The sequence below is a fragment of the Elgaria multicarinata genome, chromosome 1 (assembly GCF_023053635.1).
Source record: "Elgaria multicarinata webbii isolate HBS135686 ecotype San Diego chromosome 1, rElgMul1.1.pri, whole genome shotgun sequence".
NCBI classification, from domain to species: Eukaryota; Metazoa; Chordata; class Lepidosauria; order Squamata; family Anguidae; genus Elgaria; species Elgaria multicarinata.
Genome location: NC_086171.1, coordinates 56,727,191 through 56,752,247, shown reverse-complemented (window position 1 = coordinate 56,752,247; position 25,057 = coordinate 56,727,191). Strand labels below are relative to the sequence as shown.

At 39.9% G+C, this 25,057-nt stretch overlaps 1 protein-coding gene across 3 annotated transcripts in view; it reads right to left on the bottom strand.

The window, feature by feature from the left end:
* CPVL (carboxypeptidase vitellogenic like) overlaps window positions 1-23,612 on the bottom strand; it is a 48,043-nt gene extending 24,431 nt beyond the window's left edge. Inside the window, exons 1-11 of one of the 3 annotated variants that reach the window (XM_063128758.1) lie at window positions 23,550-23,612; window positions 16,776-16,981; window positions 15,743-15,861; window positions 15,233-15,347; window positions 12,991-13,049; window positions 12,569-12,648; window positions 9,911-9,977; window positions 7,188-7,310; window positions 6,652-6,783; window positions 4,929-5,027; window positions 2,959-3,132 (exon numbers count right to left, since the gene is read on the bottom strand). In XM_063128758.1, the coding sequence (XP_062984828.1) occupies window positions 2,959-3,132; window positions 4,929-5,027; window positions 6,652-6,783; window positions 7,188-7,310; window positions 9,911-9,977; window positions 12,569-12,648; window positions 12,991-13,049; window positions 15,233-15,347; window positions 15,743-15,861; window positions 16,776-16,965 (1,158 nt within the window). In that variant the 5' untranslated portion in view covers window positions 16,966-16,981; window positions 23,550-23,612. Of the gene's footprint in view, window positions 1-2,958; window positions 3,133-4,928; window positions 5,028-6,651; window positions 6,784-7,187; window positions 7,311-9,910; window positions 9,978-12,568; window positions 12,649-12,990; window positions 13,050-15,232; window positions 15,348-15,742; window positions 15,862-16,775; window positions 16,982-17,477; window positions 17,566-23,432; window positions 23,512-23,549 lie in introns of those variants that run through there. The other 2 variants (XM_063128752.1, XM_063128765.1) reach the window with 2 other exon arrangements.
* Window positions 23,613-25,057: the final 1,445 nt, after the last annotated feature.

The window sequence follows — 25,057 nt, the reverse complement described above, 5'->3', positions numbered from 1 at the left end:
GATATGTGCCAGAGCTGGATGGAAGATTGAGGGGCAAGGAGGGGGAGAACAAGTCATGGTAACCCTGATTGTCGGTTGGGTGTACTGTGCATTGTTCAGCTAACAACCAACCCACCGTGGCTTATTTGCAGTGTGGCTTAGTTTGATGTGCGAACCCTCACAACATCATCATAGTTATCCTTGGTTCTTCTTCCAGCCCTTGAATATTGACCAGACTTTCCTTGTACCTCCCACAACATGTCATGCTAGGTTATAATTCGCCATACTTTCTGCATCCTGTAAAATTATTGTGTGCTTTTTTCTCCCCTATAAGAACAGAGCAAATGCCAAAGGTCTTTCAGGTTGACAAATCAGAGCAAAAGGATTGGTCTAGAACAAATCAGTTACAAAATACTCTGGGTGCTAACTAGCCACAACCAAAGATAAGAGTGTCAGAAGTCTAATAGGACATCTATACCATTACAGCATTTCCCACACCTCTTTGTTATAATTCCTTATTAAGTTGCCACAGGAAAAGAAAGAAAACAAACATGATGGCAAACTGTTTGACAGGATGTATGATGGGAGCATCATAAACAAAGCCTGTGGCAGAATTTCTGAAGCATTCCCAATGGCATTTCTAAGCACAAAGTGTGCTGCTCTTAATCTATAAATTATTATGTTTTTTTCAAGGGGTCAATGGACCCCAGCATCCATCACTGCAGCTACCACATGCTAGACTGTATCCTCCACACATCCTACACAGTGAATTATACATAGTATAACCCCATCTGGTTTTGGCTGAGTGAGAAGCAAATGAACTTTGTTTTTTTTTTTTACATCTTCTAAAAAGGAACACAAACTTCATTCCAACAAAACTACAAAGAGAATATTCACCCTTTCCCTGAAAATGCCATGCATGTCATTACACCAAACATCTGTTCTGTATTACTTCCTGACATCAAGAAATCTCAGAATCAATACACCTCTACCTTAGGAAACAAGTTTGGATGCACCGAAACAGCCTAGTGATTCAATACATACAAGCATGCTGCTTCAGCTCTGAAAGGCTCCATTCCCCAACACCACCCAGCAATATAAAGCCACGTAACCTGCTGTTAGGAAGTCAAGCAGGAAGTGAAGTGTAATGCTGTCAGGTGTGTTGTCTACTCTAGACATCTCTTAGGTCATTTCACCACCACCTCCCAGTACTCAAATGTGATGGGGGGATTTGTAGGTTTTTAAAACTGCACTGTGGAAATACATCCCATCAGACATTATTAGTATTAAAATGCAAGCTTTGCCTTCTGTTCCCATAGTTCCAGTTTGGGAACTCTGTTTGGGGCAACTAATGACTCCTTTGCCACTCCTTTGCCAGACAACCATAGACAAAAAGAGGGCTGGATGGTCTCCACGAGACCAGGCAATCTGCCCAAACTGATCTGGCAGATAAATAACTACCTCCCAAGTCATTCACACATCAACATTATATTTCCTATGCAAGTAGGATAGCATGCTAAACTATCACATAATTTTGAGGTGGAAAGTAGGAGACTCAACTCAGCACTCACCTATGTATGATACACACTACAGATGAGCTAAGACGTCACACAAGAACTCCAAACATCACAAGGTGAGTGTAACATTTAGACCTGGGCTGGATCTACACTACTGCTTTAAAGTGCTTTATAACAGTTTTGACAACTGTATATGGAGTGTGTCCTGTTATAAAGTGCTTTAAAGCAGTAGTGTAGATCCTGCCCAGGTCCTAGCAAATTGGCGTGTGCAAGTGTGTTGCAGAAAAAAGGTGACCTCCCCGCCACAGGAACACTGTCACTCTATTGTTTGTGCACTGCAGTATCCTATTTGAGAACAGGACTACCTGCAACAGTAGGTGTGCACTTTGAGCTTTTCTAAGGATATGTATACAGTACAAATATATAGCCGTTTTAAAAATTATATATCTTTTGTGAATGCTATACCAGCCATGAAATGCTGGAAAGGGCTAAAGACCCTTAACAAGCTTCACAAAACTAAAATTGTAAAGGGGTTAAAAGTGTTTCAAACCAATTGAGGCTGAAAAATGTAAATGCATCTCAAAATCAACTTCAGAGGTACGTGGAATTAAATCAAGTCGATTATTTTATTTCTATGCTGCTTTTTCAAGGCTCAAGATAGCTCACAAAAACTATGTCAGACCAAATTATCTGGTCCCATACATGGACCCATTACTAGATAAAGTCAGTAGATTGCTTAGGTCATACTTATGGAAGCAGATGTCTGGACTCTCTCTTCATGGCATTGATTCTGCATATTACATGCATTCAATTGATCCTCAGGCTAAAGCTGAACAGGTGCAATACTGCAGGAAAATACATATCAAGTATGATATAGTTGCTATGGTGGTGATGCACTGCAGATAAAAAAGGTGAAAAGCATCCCATTCCGCAATGAAAACTTACATTATTATTATTATTATTATTATTATTATTATTATTATTATTATTTCTATATCACCCCATAGGCGAAGTTTTCTGAGCAGTTCACAAAAGATTAAAACTTTAAAATATGAAAGGTTTGAAAACAAGCTTTGACATGCTATGTGTTTTACATGGAACCAAACTTGAATTCGTGATACCTCCTCTCCACCACAATACAAGAAAACTGAGGTTGTACGATCCCCACGTGATGAATTCTTTGTCTTCCACTAAGCAAGTGTGATCCAAGAAAACTGTATGTCACTAAAACAAACTTTTAAAAACTGTAAACAACGAAACCATCTGCACTGGTGGATTAGAAATTCAAATTTATCTCTTAATTTCCTGAAGTTGCACATTCCTGTAACATTTATTAGCACTGAATTGCTCAACTATTGTAGTTTTATTTTAGGAATTACGGTGTTAAATATTTGGTGTATCAACGCTGTTCTACATGTTCTGAAGCTGACAGTCGAGAGACTGGGCTTGGCTGCTTACTTACCCTGTAGTTATCCATTAGAATGCCCAACCACGGCTTTATTGTCTTCATCACATCTTCAATTAAATGTTTCTCAACTACAGAGCCATTATGGAAGGTCAGGTTTCCAACATGGATAGATTTCCTTACTTCTGGCACTGCTAACAGCTCTCCAAAATATTCTTGATCTTCAGGCTCCTAAATATTTAAATATATATATATATTTAAAAATAGAGAAATGGCTGCAGTGGCCCACACAGTAAAATTAAACACCCTGATTATTCATCCACACCACAGAGGAATTTATTTTTATTTTTGCAGTTGAGCATGCAAAACATCACAAAAGTGAGGATTGTGTTAAATGACCCCTGCAGTTTCATGTTTAAGTCTGAAACGTTGAAGCAATTTAACGTCTTCAAGCCTATTAGCTTCGTAAGAGGGGAAAACCCAGCAGGTCATAAAAACTGGTGGCACTTGGGAATTGATCAGGGGGAAGAAGGCAAGAGGTTTGTTTCTGGTAAAATAGCACAGCCACATTCATTATTCACTGTTTAATGTAAATACACTCTGGCTGGAGCAATGTCCCATGCAGGCAACATGATACCTAGTCTTAATCCATGAAAAACTACTTCATTGTTCGCTACCTCCCATAAGGACACAAGGAATAAGCTAGATCAGGCCAAAATGTTTAGTTAGTCTAGCATTTGGTTTCCAACGCTGTCCTGCCACATACTTCTGGAAGGTTTCAGACATGGTCCTCTCCTGCTGTTGGTCCTCAGCACTTTCTACAGTCTCTGAATATGGAAATCCCATGGAGCTATCATGGCCAATAGGCATAGACAAACCACCTAATTTCTGTGAAAAATATGTAGTCTCATTTCTTCTCCATCTGTATGGACTTGTCCAGGCAAAGCAAGCAGGGTGTGTGTGTGGGGGGGGGGGGAGAAGGGTGGAGGAGAAGAGAGACAGATGCATGACATATAAATAATAAGAACCTAAGAAGTGCCATGCTAGATCTGACCAATGGTCCATCTAGTCTAGCACTCTGTTCAGACAATGGCCAACCAGCCATCGGCCAGGGATGAACAAGGACATGGTGCAACAGCACCCTCCCACCCATGTTCCCCAGCAACTGGTGCACACAGACTTACTGCATCGAATACTGGAGATAGCACACAACCATCAGGGCTAGTAGCCATTGATAGCCTTTGCATCCAGGAATTTATCCAACCCCCTTTTAAAGTCATCCAAATTGGTGGCCATCACTACATCTTGTGGTAGTGAGTTCCATCATTTAACTGTGCGCTGTGTGAAGTACTTCCTTTTATTTGTCTTGAATCTCCCATCAATCAGCTTCATGGGATGACCCCAGGTTCTAGATAGGGAGAAAAATGTCTCCCTATCCATATTCTCCATACCATGCATAATTTTGTACACCTCTATCATGTCTCTCCTCAGCCTACTCTTCTCCAAGCTAAACAATCCCAGCTGATATAACCCCTCATAGGGGAGATGCTCCAGCCCCTTAATCGTTTTAGTTGCTCTTTTCTGCACTTCTTCCAGCTCTATAATATCTTTTTTTAGGTGTGATGACCAGAATGTTACACAGTATTCGAAGCGTGATCACACCATAGATTTGTATAAGGGGTACTGGCCGTTTTATTCTCAATTCCTTTTCTTATAATCTGTGCTACTGCACAATGCTAGGAGCCCAATCGTCTTTAAGTTACCTTGACAGCAGGAGCAGAATTGTTCATCCACCTCTTGACCTGGCTGAGCTCTTTCTAGCATGTGCTCAGCTTTATGAAAAAAAAAGAGGGTCTTTCCCCAAATCCACTGAGAAAAAACAGTGTTGTTGTTAGCACCTTGCCTTATTTCTTTTGACAGTGGGTGGCCCATAGCACGAATGTAGAGTTTGTTATCTAGAACACAATTTCATAGCTTTAAAAGCACATTTCCAAAATGTCTAGTTTATCACATTTAGGGATGCTCACTTTGCATTGCAAGAAGTTGTAATAGTTGGTACATCCTGTAATATTCTGAATGTACGAAGGACTTCCAGTTTGATCACCATTCAGCAAAAGATCGAACACCTGTGAGGACAGAACCATGAATATGAATATATTTCCAACACAGTAGACAACTGAAAGCAATTGGACTTAAGTTAGACCTGACTAACAAGTGCCCCATTGATTTCAATGGGCATATTCTAAATAGTTCTATGTCTAGATCCAAACCAATGTTTATTTTTTAGTTTCCATAATGGTTTCTAAAGAAATTTGGTGTAATTCAATTTGCGATGATTAGTGAAGGAATACTGGATAGACTAGAGTGTACCTGTATGAAAATGTGTTGTAATCCAGGATCTGACACATCCTGGACCTGTTCAGACACCACACTAAGCGATGGTGAGTCCGCTAATCCTTTTGTAGCAAATTGTTAGTGAGCATGTTTAAACCTGTTATGTAGCCACCATGGTTAGGAATGGTTCACATGACATGCTAAGTCATTGTTCACTCAACATGCTAAGCCACAATGTTTAACTCAAAATGCTTAACCACTGTGTCTAAGCGTGTTCTCTGAACAGGGTTGTTGTTGGGGCCAAGTGATTACTATATTGAGGTCAGGAACAATATAGGAGCCTGAGGCCTTAGCTAGACCTAAGGTTTATCCCGGGATCGTCCCAGGGTCATCCCTGTTCATGTAAAGGACACACAGGGGATCCCTGGAGCAGGCAGGGATAACCCAGGGATGATCCCGGGATAAACCTTAGGTCTAGTTAAGGCCTGAGTTTTCTTTATCTGTAATTAACTCCACTCTCCTTGCTGAGCCAATCTGGATTGCTGTTTCAGTTTATCCCTAGCTTATGCACACCTAGTTCATTATACCTCCCTGGATGAGATGTTATGATATTTGGCCTGTTTAGTGTTCTATAGCGCCAACATAGTCATTTATGGGGCAATTTTTTTCCAGGTGGTCCATGGAATGCAGCCTTCAGAAGCCTTCAAAACTGCCTCCAGATCCCCGAAGTTGCCCACACCAATCCTATATGTGGTATTGATACAAATTAGTGGTAGAGCCTCCCATGGCCAGTGATATAATCAGTACAACAATAATCATATGTAATATGATCCTGTAAAATGTACAACTTTACTGTAACTCAATAGGAAGTTATTACTGCATACATCAAAAGATTGCTTTATGAAATTGCACTGGAAATACAATATACTGCAAATGGATATTCATTGCAAATAGTACCCAAGAGTATGGTTTCCCCTTTGCCTTTTTCAGGGGGGTTAAAAATTGAAACCCTTATTCATGGATATTAAAGGTATTCTGCATGTGTTCAAGGCAGCAGATGCAACATGTTCCAAGACTGCATTTCATTTGTTCTCCTGGGGATAAGCAAAACCTTTAGGGCATGCAAGCACGGACTTAGAGAAACTAAAGCAATTCATGTCAGAGATCCCTACGTAAACATACACTACGGTACTGAATTTTGAAAAGAGGCCAAGTTAAATTTTGTAGAAACATTGGACAATTATTTTTTCCCCTATTCGTTTTCTCCTCCTTGTTCCTTCCTTCCTTGTTCCAATATAAACGGACACCTTTTCCAGCACCACGCTTGTGACCTCCATCTTGCTTCTTTCTGACCCCTTAGTCTGTTCAGGTGGTTCTAATTGCTGAAGGCCAGCATGTGGATCTTTTAATACATACTTCAAAGGCTTGTCTCCATTTCTTCTCCCGGATGTAGATCACTCCCAGATCAGACTGATTCTGGACATAATCTCTCTGCTTCTCATCCACCAAGCCAATTTGATATAGGAATTCTGCATAGCCACCCAACATCTGTAAAGGGAATGCAGAAAACAAACAATATTAGGCAAGACTGCTCTCACCTTTTGAAATGCCATTAATAAAAAGCAAAAGCAAAAAAACCCAAGGTCAATGCATTCATCTGAATTTTTTTTAAAAACCACTTGCTGTGAAATTTAAAATAATTTACAAAGATTGAAATAAAATGTCAATGGCATGTTAAGCAGCCTAACTGTGTAAACTGATGTTAAGACACACGTGGCAAATATTAAAAGTTTTAACACTATTAGGAAGTCACTTGGGACAGTATTATTTATTTTCGGTCTGAAATTTGAGTACCACAATTCACTTATGTCTACAAAGAATTAAACACACACACACACACACACACACACACACACACACTCTCTCTCTCTCTCTCTAATTAGAAATCATACCATTTCAGGGTCACAGAGACCATTTCCAATGGCAACACCCTTGAAGTTGATCTTTATCTTCGATGTAGGATTATGGGTGTGAATATAGTACCCAATAGCAGGTACATACTTTCCTGCATAAGACTAAAAATAATTACAAGAGGAGATAGTCAACAAAAGCTAGCACGAATAGCTCTTAAGTATTATTATATCAAAAAGGCTGCAATCCTATACATGCTTACCTGGGAGTAAGTTCCATTGAACTCAATGGGGCTTACCTCTGAGTAGACATGTATAGGATTAAACTAAGTATTTTACATAATGCATCTGTTACCTTTCATATTAATGAAGTGGCAATACAATCCTATGCATGGGTTGTACTGCTATACTTAGAGTAGACCCATTGAAATGAATGGCACTTAGGTTAGACTACCATTAGATACAACTCAAAGACTGCTCAGAAGTAAGCCCAGTTAAGTTCAATGGGGCTTACTTCCAGGAAAGTGTAGTATTGCAGCTTCAATAGATTTTAATCCTTTAACTAATATACAGCTTTCATAAACAAACTGATTAAATTTGCTATCAAAACCTTTTCATTCCTAGAAATTAAATCCTAATCTGTTCAATAGGTTATAAGCTTACAACACTGGAGCAGTGTCTCTGCGAAACCAATGAACCTCTTGATTTGTGAATCTGTGATCACACGATCTAAATGTGAATTTATAGTTTGCCGTTCTTCCAAGCTATAGTTTGGAGAATCGGAAATATGCCACCGGCTTGCACACTGTCTCTTCCCTCCCTTTCCTGAATTTCTTCCTAACCATGATTTCCAATCACAGTTTGGAGAAAAAGTACATAGCCCAATTTACGGTCACAAAAGTACATCCATCCACCTATTAGTGCATTAACAGATGAAACAACCTAATCCAAACCACAAGGATCTGCAGAGATTAGGTGTACTATCTGTAGACAATGCCAGAAAAGCAACAAAGTCTGCAATGGCAAAAACAATTAAAAAGGCTTTCTTGCCAGACAAATCAAGATGAAATCTGCATCTTCAGGGGGGGGGGGAAGGATGAACTTGAGAACAAAAGTATAATGAAAGCAATGTCTCTTGACTAGAAGCTTGCATGTGTTAGCAATTAGTATCAAAGAATGAATTGCAATGGTTAGCTTTTAGTTACAATACAAAAACTCTCCCCCTCCTTTCTCTCTGGGGATGGGTTTTGAAACTAATTGCAGTACCAGAACAAGCATATCTTGAAGAAAGTGAGAAAAAGTTGTAAAGATCTATTCTCTTAATTTAAAGAGCAATGCTTTCATATTAAGTACTGAGGCCAAAACTATACATCAAAAAATGTCCTTTGGTCTGAGAACTGAGATAAGAAAAGGAGATAAACAAATGGCCAGGTAAGAACGCATATTTCTTCTTTGTGGTCTCTGTGCATCACACATATGGGCTTTGCGCCATTCGAAAGAGACAAATGCTCAAATGAGCTCTTGAAGAAGTACAGTTACAAGTATGCAAACTAAATTCTTATTTTAGAAAAAGGCACTGGACTGGAATGTCTGGTCACTTGGGCTCCCCCTGCTGGCTATTTTAGGCAAATTATTTCACATTATTTTACAAATGATAAAACCGGTTCTATTACCAGCATCTTCAGATGCATCCAAGAGCCTTGTACCAATAGGTGAACTGCCTACAGCTTGAAATGTGAACAATAAGAGTAATTGGAGAACTCTTTAAAGGGCTGTATTTTCCTCTAAGAGTTCTAATTTGGCTCAACGTATCATACTATTTATTTATTTATTTATTATTTTATTTATTACACATATATACCGCTCCCATAGCCAGGGCTCTCTGGGCGGTTTCCTGCCATATCAATTTGAAGTACCACCCACAACTTATCTATTTTTTGACTAAATCGTGGTCACTGATGACAGTTCAGACAAATCTGCACAAATAACCCAAGGGGTGCTTTTTAAGATTCCAGAAAACTGAGTACAATTTGATTTACCATCGGAACCAAGTAGTTATGAACTTCAGAATCAGCATCTTGTAACCCAACAAAATAAAAGAAATGAATGAAAAGAAATATTAGTCAAGGTTATAATAACAAACAATCTTACTGCATTTAAATTACTTTTGGTCCCTTGCTCTCTCTCGTATATACACACAGAGGGACCCGTGAAAATCCCTGAGTGCCCAGTAACGAGTGTGCAATAAAATGCTCATCTGATGGAGCTCATAGATAAAAGCCGAGGTGCTGGGGAAGGGGATGTTTTCCTCCAAACCATTTCTCCAAGCTGTTAGATACACGGGGGGAGGGGGGGAGAATACATATGTCCTTAATAATTCCACCTGGGTTATCACATAGTGTCTCCTCATTTCCAGTGTATGTATACAATGGAAATATGCAGATGTTTAAATAAATCTTGCCAAATTGCTGGATCAACTGTACATTTTATATGTATCCAAGAAATGTAATTTCAAATTCAGTTCAATTGGTGGGGAAATATCTCTCCCTCTGTTTTAGAACAGTATAAAAAAGTTCTTTAGGGTGCAATCCTATGCATGTTTAGACAGAAAAAAGTCCTACAATTCCATGGCTGGATGAGGCATGCTGGGAGCTGTACAGTTTCTTTCCTTGCAAACATGCATAAGATTGCCCTCTTAATTACTCTTACTTAGAAGAACTTCAAGCACACAAGTTAGTTAAGAGTTAATAGTCATCTCAACTTACTTCTCCTGTTACGTAGAAATCATTTTTCTGATAATCAGGAAAGAGCTGGAAAAACTGGATGAGGGCACTGAAATACAGATGAAGTACAGGTAAAATATCTGCAAGGACAGAGGTTGCAATGAAATCTCAGAACAGTCCTGTAGATGAAACTTGGCTAACTTATTCAACTGTGGCATGTCCAAAGAAGCAGCTTGGCATCCGTTTGTGACCACCTGAAGGTGCAACATTCACCCTTCGAAAGCAAAACATGTTTTGTCTCAAGAAATAAGCCACATGGGCTCAAGCAGAAGTGGAGAATATGTGGCCCCCAGAAGTTGTTGGACTCCAACTCCCAGCAGCCACAGCCAATGGTCAAAGATGGTGGGAGTGGGAGCCCATCTGAAGAGCAACACGTTCCCCACCCGTGGACTCAAGCATGATAAAATTAGTCTCACCCCCAGCTACGTATTGTATTGCACAATAATGTTAACTAACCAGTATTCAGGTTAGGAAATTGAGATTCATATACAACACACTTTTTTACAAAACTATACAGCATTTTATAGTGTTTAAACAGGGCATAGGGCATGTATCCAGAATGCTGGACTTTCACCAGGAAGCTATACATTCAAATCCCAATTCAGGGACAAAAGCTTATTGGGCTCTCAGCCTAACTTACTTCACAGAATTATTACAACGATAAAGGGGGAGGTGCATGCTGCCCTGAGCTTAGAAGAAAGGTACAACAATAATATAAACCATGGTTAGAACTTGGCTCACAAAACCTGGTTAAAGGTAACACTGGTATAGATGTAACACTGCACCATGGTTATTTCAGAAAAAGTCAGGAAGGCATGGGAAATTAATGCTAAAAAGGAAAAGAGTGCATAGCAAGCACCCATATATCCTGAGCACTGCTAGGAGACTGGAAACTCTATATCAGGATCATGACACACAGTGGCATATGGCCAGGTATTTTCATCTGTTGGGCAACATATTAAAACACACCTACTCAGCCACTGATGACAAAAGGTATAATTTCTAATAATGTAAGAAGAGCCATGCTAGATCAGACTGCAGTCCTGTCTAGTTCAGCATTTTGTTCACAGATGCTGTGGGAAGTCCAAAACAAGAGCATAATAGCACACTCCCACTCATGCCCCCCTCAAATGCATATAGAGGCATATTGCCTCTGACCCTAGATAACTATCTTGACTAGTAGCCATAGATAGCCTTATCCTCTATGACCCTAAAAATGTGTGCAATACTTGTATTTCCCACTTTGAAAGGAAGACATATTCTACATTTCCGCCCTTCCCACTGCTAATATTCTTATCAAGAACAAATGGGCCTTTCCCTCTTCTCACATTCATCTGGATGGTAAGAAGGGGAGAGTTTGCATAAAAATGTGTAACCTCTAAAGGGACAGCTGAAAAGACGTTTTGCTTTAAAGACAAATTATTGAGCCCTCTCAACAATGAGAGACAATTTCACACATACTGCTCATCACAACCATTGTCTTAAAAGGCCATAAGATTCTGCTATGCTCAGCAGCAAAGTTACTTACATGGAATTTGCTGTCTTGTGCCAGTCCCAATAAAGAGCAATCAATAGGGATGTACATCAGATTCGACTGAAGCACCTATCCTTCTGAAACTTTGCAGTTTTATTACTTACGGCCCCCTCTATGCCGTCTGTCATTTTCAGAAAAACGGTCTACAAGGACCACAGTGGAATAAGCGTGTCATTTTTGGGATACCCTCAAAATATAAAGGCTGCTCTGGCACAAAAATCCCTGCACCTATTACTCCAAAATGTGGCATGCTGGATCCCCTCAGAATGGGCAACTATCCCTGCAAATTTCATTCAATTCAGCCAAGAAATAAAAAAGTTATTGGCAGTTCCCTCCATTGTATCTATTTTTCTGAAATTGGCAGGGGCAATCCCCATCAGAAGAGCTAATATGCCCCTCCTGACAAACGGGGGTGGAGTGGGGGGAATCATAGCCATTTTTTGATTTCCTGTGATTGTGAATGGGAGGCCCGAAGTCTTGAATTTATTAATCTAACTTGAATTCAGTACCCAAGTTAACAGCCTCAAAACTGGCTGAGAAAAATTGGGCCATTTTGGGAAGTGCCAAAATGGGGTCCAAGTAAAATCTTATGGTTCGTGTACACCACTGGTATCGACAGAACAGGATTTTTGTGAGGACTATGCCCACTGCATATACTTTAAAATATCCTCAAATGTTTAAATGCTATTTACTATGAAATAAGCTTTTTTCTGTCTTTGAAAACATAAACAAAACAAAAATAAAATGGTCAGTTCCAAATGTAGGCCCTCTCCTACACATAGCAGCCCCTGAAAATACTACAGAGGGCTGAATGAGACATGCTGTAGTCCCCAAAACCAGGGCAAAGACACCTTCCATGAGCAGAACCCTTCTGGCATGGGAAGGTAGATTGAACACAAAAACTTTCCATACTGTCTGAACAGGATGCATAGAAAATGATTGCTTTAAAGTGAGAAACAAGTAGGAGAAATGTGTTCAAGAGGGCCAAAGAGTATTTTACTTTAGATATTTTGAAAACTCTCCAGAAGGTGTCAGCAGTGCTAACTTCTTTGGTTGATCTGAAGGTTTCTAGAAGCCTAAGATTCAGTGAGTATTGATTCATTTACCTATATAAATCTCTTCCTACATCGTCTTGGTTCTCTGCATATCCTTTCTCATCAGCTGTGAAACTGAAGCCAGTCCCAACCTGAGAGTAAAAGAGAATACAGGATATATAAAATAAAATTAGTTTCCAGCTCTTTGCTTCTGCTTTTTTACATTAAAAAAGCATACTTTTAGGTATACAGTTTCACCTATAGTTGTAAATTGGGTTTAAATCCGTTTTTCATATAGCCTATTAAAAGCTTATACATGTCTACTCTGAAGCAGACATATAAAACAAGACAAAATGTTTCAATTATTACATTACATGAAAGCCTAAGGAGTTTTAAATAGAGTAGCAAGTTCTTTAAGGATTATAAAATTAATGTTGTTAAGATCACATTTTTAGCAGCTCTGAAATATCAATCTTATTCAGTTTTTAACTTACTGGGTTGTCAATGTAGAGCATGGAAAACTTAGATGTCCAAGGAAACTTTCGTTCAGACACTATTCACGTGAAAGAAAATCAGAATTAATTTCTGCATCTTGCAGTATAATCACACCAGGAGTATTAAGATAAGTCATCATGTAATGAATTTGGTACATAAAAAGAAATTTTGTGTAGTAGTACTAAGAGGAAACAAGTCTGACATGCAAAAGAAAATTCATGGCCAAGGTCTGTTTGAGCTGTGGTCTCCTACTCAATACTTTTTACCATGTAACAGAACCATGCCGGCTTTCACAAGCTTATACAGCACTGAATTTTGTCAACTGTTTCGCCACTATATGCTAGTACTTTTCTCTCTCCATTTATGTATATGTTTTGTAATTAATGTCTGTATTAAAAAATGGATATTGGGACAGGCTTCCATAGCATGAGAAGTTTCTAAATGAATTGGTTCTGTGTTCCAAAGTAATGCCTTTACTGGTTTTAGGATATGAAAATATAACATTGGCCTACTTTATAATATTTGCCTATGGGCCAGCATTTCTTGCCAAGTGAAAAACAACAAAAAACAACAACAAAACCCAAGTACTTCAGAAAGATGTTAGCATTTAGTGACTGTTCTGAACCAGTGCCTGGGCACGGTAATGGACTGGATGAGGGCTAACAAACTGAGACTCAATCCAGACAAGACGGAGGTACTGTTAGTGGGTGGTTCATCTGTCCGGCAAGGTGATGTTTGCCCTGTCCTGGACGGGGTTGCACTCTCCCTAAAGGATCGGGTCCGTAGTTTGGGGGTGCTCTTGGATCCAGAACTGTCACTTGAGGCACAGGTGAACTCAGTGGCAAAGAGCACCTTTTATCAGGTTAGGTTGATATACCAACTACGCCCTTATCTGGACAGAGATAGCCTAGCTACAGTTATCCATGCTCTGATAACCTCTCATTTGGATTACTGCAATGCGTTATACATGGGGCTGCCTTTGAAAACGGTCTGGAAGCTTCAGCTGGTACAAAACAGGGCAGCCCGTTTACTAACGGGGACTGGCCGGAGAGATCATATTACGCCAGTCCTTTTACAACTTCATTGGCTGCCAGTCCAGGTCCGGGCCCAATTCAAAGTGCTGGTATTGACATTTAAAGCCCTAAATGGTTTGGGGTCAGGTTATTTGAAGGAAAGCCTCCTCCCATATGTACCTGCCCGGACCTTAAGATCATCTTCAGGGGCCCTTCTCCGTGAGCCCCTGCCGAAGGAAGTGAGGCAGGTGGCTACTAGAAGGAGGGCTTTCTCAGCTGTGGCACCCCGGTTGTGGAATGAGCTCCCCAGAGAGGTCCGCCTGGCGCCTACACTGTACTCCTTTCGTCGCCAGCTGAAGACCTTTTTATTCTCCCAGTATTTTAACACTTAATTTTAACTTAAATTTAAATTTTACTGTTTTAACTCTGTATTTTAATTTTATATCAATTTTGCTGCGTGTTTTTTATTCTGGTTGTGCTTTTTATATTGTATTGTGTATTTGTGCTTTTAACCTGTTGATTGTCTTACTATGATTTTAATTTTTGTGAACCGCCCAGAGAGCTTCAGCTATTGGGCGGTATAGAAATGTAATAAATAAATAAATAAATTCTTAAAAGCATGACATATCATTTCAATTGAGAACTTGAAAGAGATTGCTTTCAGCCTAGTATTACAGACACATTGTAAGTTTAAATAATGGTTCAAGGCAGACATATGCCCAAAGCATAAAAAGTATTTTATGGTCATTGCACAACCAAGCACCAGCTTCACACTATGCACACCCTTGACAACCCTGGCCATCATTAAATCACTTAATTACCTATTTGCCCATACTTGTTCAAATGAGGAACTACACATTCTCCTTTTAGATAAATTTCACTTAACAGCAAAGTTTATTATTAAAAATCTTTTCTGTACCTTTTATGACAATCAACATTACAACAATTATTTTCTATACAACTAATGGAAAGTTATATCTTTCCAATGTATTTTTATTTATTTCAAAGTGCTATTTCTAAAATATAAAAGGAAGTTTATATAGCACAATCCTATATATGTCCAATGGAACTTACTCGCAGGTAAGTGGATAGCAATTTTCAGCATCAAATAAATGGAGAGTACATATAAACTATTCTATTCTGGGCATGGAATTTATAACAAATGTAATACTACAATAGTATTTACGTGTCACCGGAACCCTTTAAAGTAGAAGCAACAAATACTTGCATGTGAGATTCTTGTGGACCACATATGGTCCATGTTCAACAAAAAGGCCAAACATGGATGTTCCACCAGGTCCACCTTGGAGCCAAAGTAGGACAGGGGCATTCTCCGGCTTTACCTGCAGACCAGAAGGACAATAAAAGCTGAAACTCCTCCTACATAAATTGAAAGACTGTGTTAATTATTTCAATAGATTATGAGAAATAAGGGTCACCAATACTCTTAACATAAGACCTTTCCATACAGTTGGTGGTCAAGCTGAACAAACTGATATAGATGAACAGCTTTCAATATGGATGCAGGTGCCTTCCAGTAAGTTTCTATAAGCAGACACGATATGGAGAACACTGTTTTATCCAAACAGGGGCAGTCAATTGTTCTCCGTGAAGCCACCTCTGATTTATTGAAGAGCTGGCACAAAATTCTGGACTATTCATTTTAACATTCTTCCCCCCAAAATAATCACTACCTTTTGAAAGCTTTAGTCTGTCTGCATATCAAACTGCGATTCACCTGAGCAGGGAAGAACCAGAAGAAAAGGTTGCTGTTGTGAGTCTTGTTGACTGTCAGATAGCCTGAATAGCTCTTCACATTAGCTCCTGGGAGAGGGCCCACCAGACTTAACTGCCTCCCTTTTAAAGAATGAAAAATACAAAATCAAACTAAAGGGCTGAGGAGGCATACAGCATGCAATTTAAGTGTCCAAGAATTCAGATATCTGCAATATACGGGGCTCTTATTTACGGCTAGAATTAAAATAATTTTAAAATACAAATGTGGATTGCTATGTATTTACCTTCTTCTCTCAAGAGCAATGAACACTTTCAAAATGCTTATGTTGTTTGGTATTTTGGTCATATATCAAGGAAAAAGAAAGTGAATGACAAAGCCTAAGTTCCATCAAGATTGCTTAGACAGAGGTGAGAATACTGTACAAGTTTATGCCCTCCTCCCTATGGGCAATTACAATGTGCACCTCACATGGTACTGGCACTGCACTCTTGATTTAATAGCTTTTTCCATTTAAACAAGTCAGGAATATTACACTTGCAAATAGGATCAATGGGCATGGATACGTTATGTTTTGCATCAATCTCTCGGTTACTGATTGAAAAGTAGGCTAAGAAAAAAGAAGCTAATGCCCAGAATTTTCTGTAAGCAAAGAGTACAGTGCATGCTGGTGACTAGCAGTACTGTGTATTATGGGTAAAATTCTTGCACAAAGCCATCTACACTTCAGGACCAAGATAAGGAACATGTGGCGAAGGCAAATAACAGAAAGATTGAAGGTCTGCCTGCATTTCCCCTATTTAGATGCATATACATCTAGCCAACGGCAAAAAGAGGATCAATTAAAAATCTGCTTCCTCCATTTTGATTCTGTTCAAACAATAAAAAGTTATTCAACGTTTTAAAATCCATCTCCTGATAGTTCTCTGACCAGGAAAGACTGCACATTCCATGTTTGGTCATTCAGGAAATACTGGCAACACTGCAAATATGATTTGAAGTTTATAAACCCCAAGCTTTACAAAGCTACTTTTACCTTCCTCGGTTTTGCCACTTTCAATGTACGGCGTTAGAAACAACGGTTTTCCAAGGTCTTTTTGCAACGGCACACCATATGTTACTCTTTTAAAAACGCTTCGGAATACACCCCATTGCTGATGAGTGCTGCCTAGTTTTAAGGTCAAGGTCAAACTCAGCAATGCCAGCAAAACAGTTGTCTTGTACATCTTTTCATTCAGCCGCCTTAGAAGAAATTAGATAAAACAGTTTGAAACAAATGCAGAAGTCCATACAGTTGCTGCAATTTTACAAACATAACGGTAACAGACTATTCACCTGCTTATGCCCCAACACCCGCCGCTGCAGCAACTCCTCTACCAAAGCCAAACACTCAAGAGTTTGAACTTAAATAATACTGACTCCCCTCTCATCTTTCTCTAGCTTTGAGCCGGGAGAATTCCAGACATACAAGGCAATTACAAGCCCGAGATCTGGATGCCTAAGTAGTATTACTGAGTGGCTTGGCTAAGTGAGGAGAGAAAACCTCCCTCTTGGATCTTTATCCAAAACTCTAAATAAATTACACTTTCAGTCCAAATTAGAGAAAACGTTCCTTAAACGAGGGATGGAAGGGAAGCAAAGGGTACTTACAGAAAATTAAATTAAAATGTATGATAAATCTATCTAGGCTGAACTGTGCTATACTCTCACATGGGAGGCACCGGAGAACACAACATACCTTATGGGAAGGAACACCAGGATTCAGAGCGAAAGATGGACACCAGTGGTGAAAGATCACAACCCTACATCCTTTTATCAGGTCTAGCCAGAGGAGGGAGAGAGGGAGGGAGGGACGAAGGCATACATACACCCACACACCACCAATGACTTGCCAAGGCTGGAAAGCGAAAGTAGCCAGCTCTTAATGAAAGGATACTTGGCCCTTTTCCAGCAAACTGCCTATCTCAAAAGGAGGCTTCCAGTTTGCATAATTGAGATATGGGCAAGACATGCAAAGCATGCTTGCCTTCCAAAAAGCCATGAAAGCATTGAGTGTATATGTAGGAGCATTCAGTTACGTAAGTCCCACATGCAGCATGAAGTGATAGTCCTCAGACACAGGATTACCACCTCGGTGCAGGCCTTGAAAGAGTGTAATCAAGTGGCAGAATGTCTCTTTAATCATTAGCTGAGATTACAGCAGCCAAACTATGAACCCACAGAAGGGATATATAGCAAGGATGGGGAACGTGAGGCCTCGCAGTGTTATCAGACTGCAATCCCATCAGACCTAACCAGCATAGTCAATGGTGAGGGATCATGGGAGTTGCAGTTCAACAACCACTGGAAGGCCTCACTTCTCCCCATCTCACATATAACCACCACTTTGGGATTTTCCTGTTGTTGTTGTTATTGTTTTTAACCCTAGCAGCAGTCACAGCAGGGGAGGGGAGGCGGACCACTGTGTGTGTTTGTATGTGTAGGGGGGAAATTAACTTTTCACCCTTACTGAAAATTCACCATAATCTTTTATTTCCTGTAAGTAGTACCTGGGATGCGGGTTCAGCAGGAAAACAATCCAGGAAAGGAAATGGTTAAAAATCTTTTTGCTTCCCTATGCTGCTACTGAGTTTTTGGCAGACAAGGCAGTATATAAATGTTAATAATAAAGAAATTTAAGAGCAGAGGAATTTCAACCATGGGAGTCAAAGAGGTGGTTAATACGTAGAGGTTTCACCTGTATTCAGAATAAACCATAATGCAGATTTATGTCACTGTACTATATTGTCTTCAGAACAACTATCAACAACACATATGAAAAAATAATACGGACAAAATACTGAATGATCAAGGTAGGAGTAAGAACCCTAGCAGATCGGGTGGAAAATCACAGGGCTTCACCTCCTTCTCACCAAGCCCAGCAATTCCTAACAGTGTCATGATTATTTCTAAAAACGATTCAGAAAGGAAAATCCATAAAAGTGAGTCGACATCCATACCGGAAAGGAAGAAGTTTTCAATCAACAGCAGCAGAAGCAGAATTACAGAGTTGTCCTGTAAGCACAGATACAGCTGAGGAGACTAAAGTTAATCAATGGCAATTCCAAGTGTACACAGAGTACATGCAGCAAAGGAGCTGCTTTCCACCACAAAAGCAGACTGAACTTTTCTTTGGCCTAGTTCTAAATTGATTTCCTAGAATCACAGATCTATACAAAACAAGCCTACTGTCAGTCACACATTTCAGCTTAGAACAGGGTGACCTCTGAAGGTTTTTCTCTTATTTGCATCCGAGTGCTGGCCTCAAAGATAAAAATCACTGAAGAAGGCCATGCATGCTTTATTTTTTTTTAACAAAACAAGAGTTTATTGTTGCTTTTTATTCAAAGAGGAAGACTAGCATATTACTTTATGCCAAATAAAATTTGATGATACAACTGTGGGAAAGCAATATTAAAAACTACCCAAGGACTGCTTCTCATATTACAGGTGGCACAATACACCATTAGGGTTGCCCCTCTAGGGCTTGTCTATACGTGGTTACCAGATATGTATGAAATTGCATTTGGTATTTTGTAAGTATGTTGGTATTTTGAAATTGCATTTGCTCCTTACACCCATTTAACCTTACTAACATATTTTGGGCTAATGAAACACAACCTTGGGGGGAAAGTGTTAGGGAAAGTGATTAGGGAAATATTCCATTCTTCTCTGTTCAACACATTTGAAATATTTTAGCATGGATTCTTGATTTATTTATCTTGCAAAAGAGATGGATATAATGGATATAAAGATGAAATTATGTACCTATTCCCAAGGAGAGTATGTCACACCTGACGTTGATTAATATAATTGGGATTCGCTTCATAACAGCAGAAGTTGTCATACGTGATGTCATGATAAGCCATGAATTGAATCCTGTGCTCTTTCTCCTGCTTTGTTTTACCTGCTCCTAGAGCCAAGGCCATGTTGTTATAATTGAAATCTGGGAAGAAGGTGTCATGGGGCCTAGCGGAAAGATAGTCATAATACAATTACTCTCAGTGTGTAAAGATAATGTTTTGCTGTTATGATAATCCAAGAACATAATGATCGTTGAGACAGAATTAAGAAAGCCTTGAAAAGGGACTTTTCAAAGAATGAAGAAAAAAAGAGAACCTTCTGAAGAGATTCATATATGCTACTTCAGATGGGCTTTTATCCTCATGTGCTTCTAGGCCCTAAATTTTAATGACAAATACTTTTAGTAAGAGTTCTGGACAAAGACAGTTTTCACTGCTTGATTCATCATTACTTTTTATTGTTCTTTTAAAATGAGATTTTTTAAAAAAATAAAGACTAATGAGAGAAATGTACAGGTAATCACTTTAGGGTAGTTTCTTCTCTCTTTTCTCTGGCTATGCATTTGTAAGTGTGCAAACAGAGAGGATATAGTAGTAATCTTTATCAACAACTGCTTAAGTCAGCTCAACCATCTATCCGATGGTTCTTGACAGAGCGTCCCAAGGACCATGGGATATATTGGATTGCCCTTCCCAAGATCACAGACATTCCTACAACCTTGAGAAGAATCTGACATTGGGCCATTCCACTTTCCCCTTGAAACAGCAACCTTAGGGAGGTCAGAAAGGGGTGGGACAGAGAGAAAAGAAGCCAGGATCTGAGAATCATACAAACTCTCCATCACTGTGCCTGCCCACTGCCAGTAAGTTAGCTTAGAGGCCTAGCTAGCTGAATTTGTGTGGGGTGGTTTTTTTTAGGAGGAATGAGAAGCAAATCACCTTTGTCATCCCTTCTGTTTTGCCTGGCTCTTGCCAGCAAGAGGGCTCCGATCTCAGAGTCACTATATAGTAACTACACTTCACAGCTCTCAATCCTAATTCTTTTTCAAGCAGCAAAACATTTGTCTATATTACACTGTTGGCTTCCGAAGACTGAGATGCAAAACTGGGATTTGGTTATAAATTAAATTATGTTTGGTTAACAAAGCCAAATATTTTCAGCTGCAGAACATTTCTGAGTAAGACAATGAGAGCTTGCCAAATAGCTTTACCATAACAGGCTTCCGGCCAGTGAAACAAAGAATGATTTTAATAATTAGGAAGCTATGAAAGGAGTCAGTTTTCATCACAGTATTTCAAGACCGCATAGGATTACATTTTGCTGAGAACAACTTGCTAGTCTTTCAGGTAAAAAGAAACTTTATTAAAGTTGCTCCATTCGCAGAAGCAGGCTTGGGCACTGCTGGTCACCACCACTGATGTCATAGATAATATCCAATAGTGACGGCTGTATAGAAATTATCACAGCAGTGCCAGTAATGCCCGTACTTCTAGGAGGTTGTTTTGGCCTCAAATCAGTGTCCTTTTCTTCATCGTACAATCATCTGTCTGGCAGCTTATAGCCTCCTTGGCTTCAATTGAAGCCCAGGGAAGATATCATGAGGTAATTCTTCCATAAGCATTTTTTTTAGATCGGGAAGCACAGGCAGCCTGGGAAGCTGCAGAGCAATGTAGAGATGTGTAACAGAGAGGAAGCACACACACACAGTACCCTGGGCCACCTTGTAGCGACTAGATAAGCTGAAAAATACCACCAAAGGAAATTCAAATTAAATTATAGAATGCCCTTTGGTAGAAAAACAGAAACCTCTTTCATTGAGGAAGAAAAATGTCAGGAAATTGGAGGACAGATTTTGGCAGAGCACTAATCTCTTCCATCTCTTCCCTAAAGCTGGACACAACACTACCAGTAGTGTAGTATAAAAGAGCACCTTTTATCAGCTTAGGCCGATATACCAACTGCGCCCTTATCTGGACAGAGATAGCCTAGCTACAGTTATCCACGCTCTGATAACCTCTCATTTGGATTACTGCAATGTGTTATACATGGGGCTGCCTTTGAAAACGGTCCGGAAACTTCAACTGGTACAAAACAGGGCAGCACGGTTACTAACAGGGACTGGCCGACGAGACCACATCACGCCAGTCCTTTTCCAGATTCATTGGCTGCCAGTCCAGATCCGGGCCCGATTCAAAGTGCTGGTATTAACAATTAAAGCCCTAAACGGCTTGGGGCCAGGCTATCTGAAGGAACGCCTCCTTCCGTATGTACCTGCCCAGACCCTAAGGTCATCCTCAGGGGTCCTTCTCCGCGAGCCCCTGCCAAAGGAAGTGAGGCAGGTGGCTACCAGGAGGACGGCCTTCTCTGCTGTGGCACCCCGGCTGTGGAATGAGCTCCCTAAGGAGGTTTGCTTGGCACCTACATTATATGCTGTTAGACGCCAGGTGAAGACCTTTTATTCTCCCAGCATTTTAACAGTCTATAAATAAATTTTAACTTAGTGTTTTAAATTTGTAATTTTGCATTGTTGCTGTTTTTATCTGGTTGAGCTTTTATATTGTATTTTATAGTATGGTTTTATACTGTTGTTTTATACTTAGAATGTTTTTAAATTTTGTGAACCGCCCAGAGAGCTCCGGCTATTGGGCGGTATAGAAATGTAATAAATAAATAAATAAATAAATACCCCCCTCACACTTGCTACAGGGCTTTCATGGAAGTAGCAGTATTACAAGCATCTGCATTACAGACAAGATGTATCCACAATTGCCCCTCAGAAATGTTAACATTTGGGAGACCCTAGTGAATCAGTATCTACTGGTAACCAGAAAGTGTTTCTAACTCCCAATTATTTTAAAATAAAGACATTTTTATTATTTATTAGCCTGCTGAATTAAGACCATTTGGGGAAACACCTGTCCACTTTGGCTGTAGCCCACCTACTGTCAGCTTCAGCCTTATCCACTGCCACCATGCATCCCCTAACAAATTACTTGTGAGGGGATGCAGATCTGGACAGTAAGAAGTTTTCCTACCCCTGATCTACAAAACCTGCCATTTTTAAAGCAACATGAGTGCAGAAAATTTTAGATTTGGGAATCTGATATAAACACAAGTTTAAGCCAGAACACTGTCATTCAAAGGGGACATTTATTATGCAATAAACCAACTGTGCAAGGTTTATTGTATAAACCCTTTCAATCTTACATAACTTCTGCAGTTTGGTTTCCTGTCAAGTGCTATTATTAAGTCATCGGCTGCAGATCAGGAGGTTAGCAATTCCACTTCCCATAGTGAATCTCAAGCCATTTAGAACAAAAAACAAACAAAAAGAAGAAAAAAGAAATCTAAATCTAACTCCATTTAGGGTACAATCCTATACATATTAAGACAGAAGAAAGCCCTACAACTCCCAGCATTCTCCAACCACCTTTGTAAAGCTAGCTGGGGAATGCTGGGAGTTGTAGGACTTTCTCTGTCTTAACATGCACAGTACTTCTCACTAACAAGGAGTAAGTTTCCATTGATCTCGGTGGGTCTTACTTTTGAGTAAAGATGCCTTTTAATTTGAGCCAGGCCCGCGGACGTGTTTCAGCGTTAGGAGACACAGGCACACACCTATTGGATTGTGGAAGGCTTCCCGGTCAGAGGCAAGCCCTTACACTTTTGTATTTATACATTTATAATTATTACTGCATGTTTCAGTTTTTAATATCCGCGCGGAGGCGATCTTACGCTTTACAGCTGCTGCTTTTCTCCCGCCGGGAGAGGCAGTTGAATTTGGCCCCTTTCAATCAGCAACACCACAGTTGCTGGATTCGAAACCGAGCTTATTAAAAAGAAAACTTACCCACCCCACTGTCTATCCCATTCCGGGTGCCATCCCAGGACAGCCGAGCTAATTTAAAAGCCTTTGCAATACTCTCGACGTGCTAATGTAGTGCACCAATTTCCCGGCCTCACTCACCAGCCTCAGATTATCTGCCGAAACCCCGGGCATGATGACAACATTGCAAAAAACTACCAGCCGCAACCTGCATCCACCAATCACAGTCCCTTCGCTGCAAGGAAAGGCGGGCGCAGAGCATAAATCCTGCCCACCTCTTTTGCCCCAAGCGCTTGCCCCTCCCGAAAGAACAGCCAGGCGTCCAGAAAGCGGCGTCGACTGATCCTGCGGCTTGTTGTCTTCACGGCGGGTCTGGCTCTTCTTTGTAGTCAGAACCACATGGATCCAGCCCATAGCTAAACAGATCGGCGTCTATAAATACACAAGCCACGCTTTTATTCCTTCAGTTTGCTTTGTTGTGCAAGGCCGCAATCCTTGACTGGTCTAACTGGGCGTTAGCCGCCTCCTCGATGGGACTTACTTCCCAATAAACGTCCGTGGGATCAGGCTGCACGGAGTCCGGAATGAGAGTGAGCCTGTTTACCATGAAGAACGTTCGCAGCTACTATTCTGTCAACTGAAGAAAAAAAACTACTCGCCGCCTCTTTTTCCCCCCTTAAAGAAACATTACATCAAAGCACGGGATTACATGCAACTGGCTTTTTTGTAGGGGTCAGATGGACGAAAATCCACTTTATATTGGTTGGGATAATAGCTTTTCACATGAGGCAGAGTAGAAATGTTTTAAAGTAATACCATTAAAATAAAAGCCAGCTCCATAGAGGGTGTTGGCTGGCACATTCCACTGATGAAACCTTTTTTCTTCCTTTTTAGTTTATTTCAAATTTTCCCTGTTATGTTTCCCAAGGACATATTTCTGCATTATTTAGAAAACATATTTTTAAAATACAAACGTACCATAGGTCTACTCATTTCCCCCCATGTGCCAAACAAATCTCTTTCCAAAACATGAAGATACCCAGAATTCCAACAAAAAAATTGTATTATTTACTTATGGCTGAAAAAGTGTACCCACTTCCCTGGGGGTGAGCCCCATGAAATTTAGTGGGTCTTCTGAGTAAGGAGACTATTCTTCCAATAAAATAGATGCAGATGGTTAGATATACTGGGCACAAATTTAGTACCACCACTGATAAAGAGTGAGAAAAATAGATGCCTTCACTATAAAATAGGTGAAGATTTATCTGTTAAATTACAACTAGCTGAATTGCCTAAAAAAGTGCCACATGCATTTTCTTTCTTGCCATTGATTTTGCATCTATTCAAAAGATCACTTCTCAGATCAATAGTAATCCTGCTTCTGGTATGCCTCCATGGTGTAAGTCAGCACTTTTCTTATTCACCTGAGACTCTTATCTCCTTCCAATTAGTCAATTCGTTGTTTTGTATTACTCATTTACCTTTTAGCTGCTTTCTTTACTTTTTTCCCCCTCATTATCATTTTTAGACCAGCGTAGAAAAGCTTGAAAACAATTTTGATTTCACTTTGGCATAGTTCTCTTAACTTTTTATGAAAGTTGTGTGGCAAAGGGATTAGGAATGTCAGACTAGCCCTCAAGAAACCCATT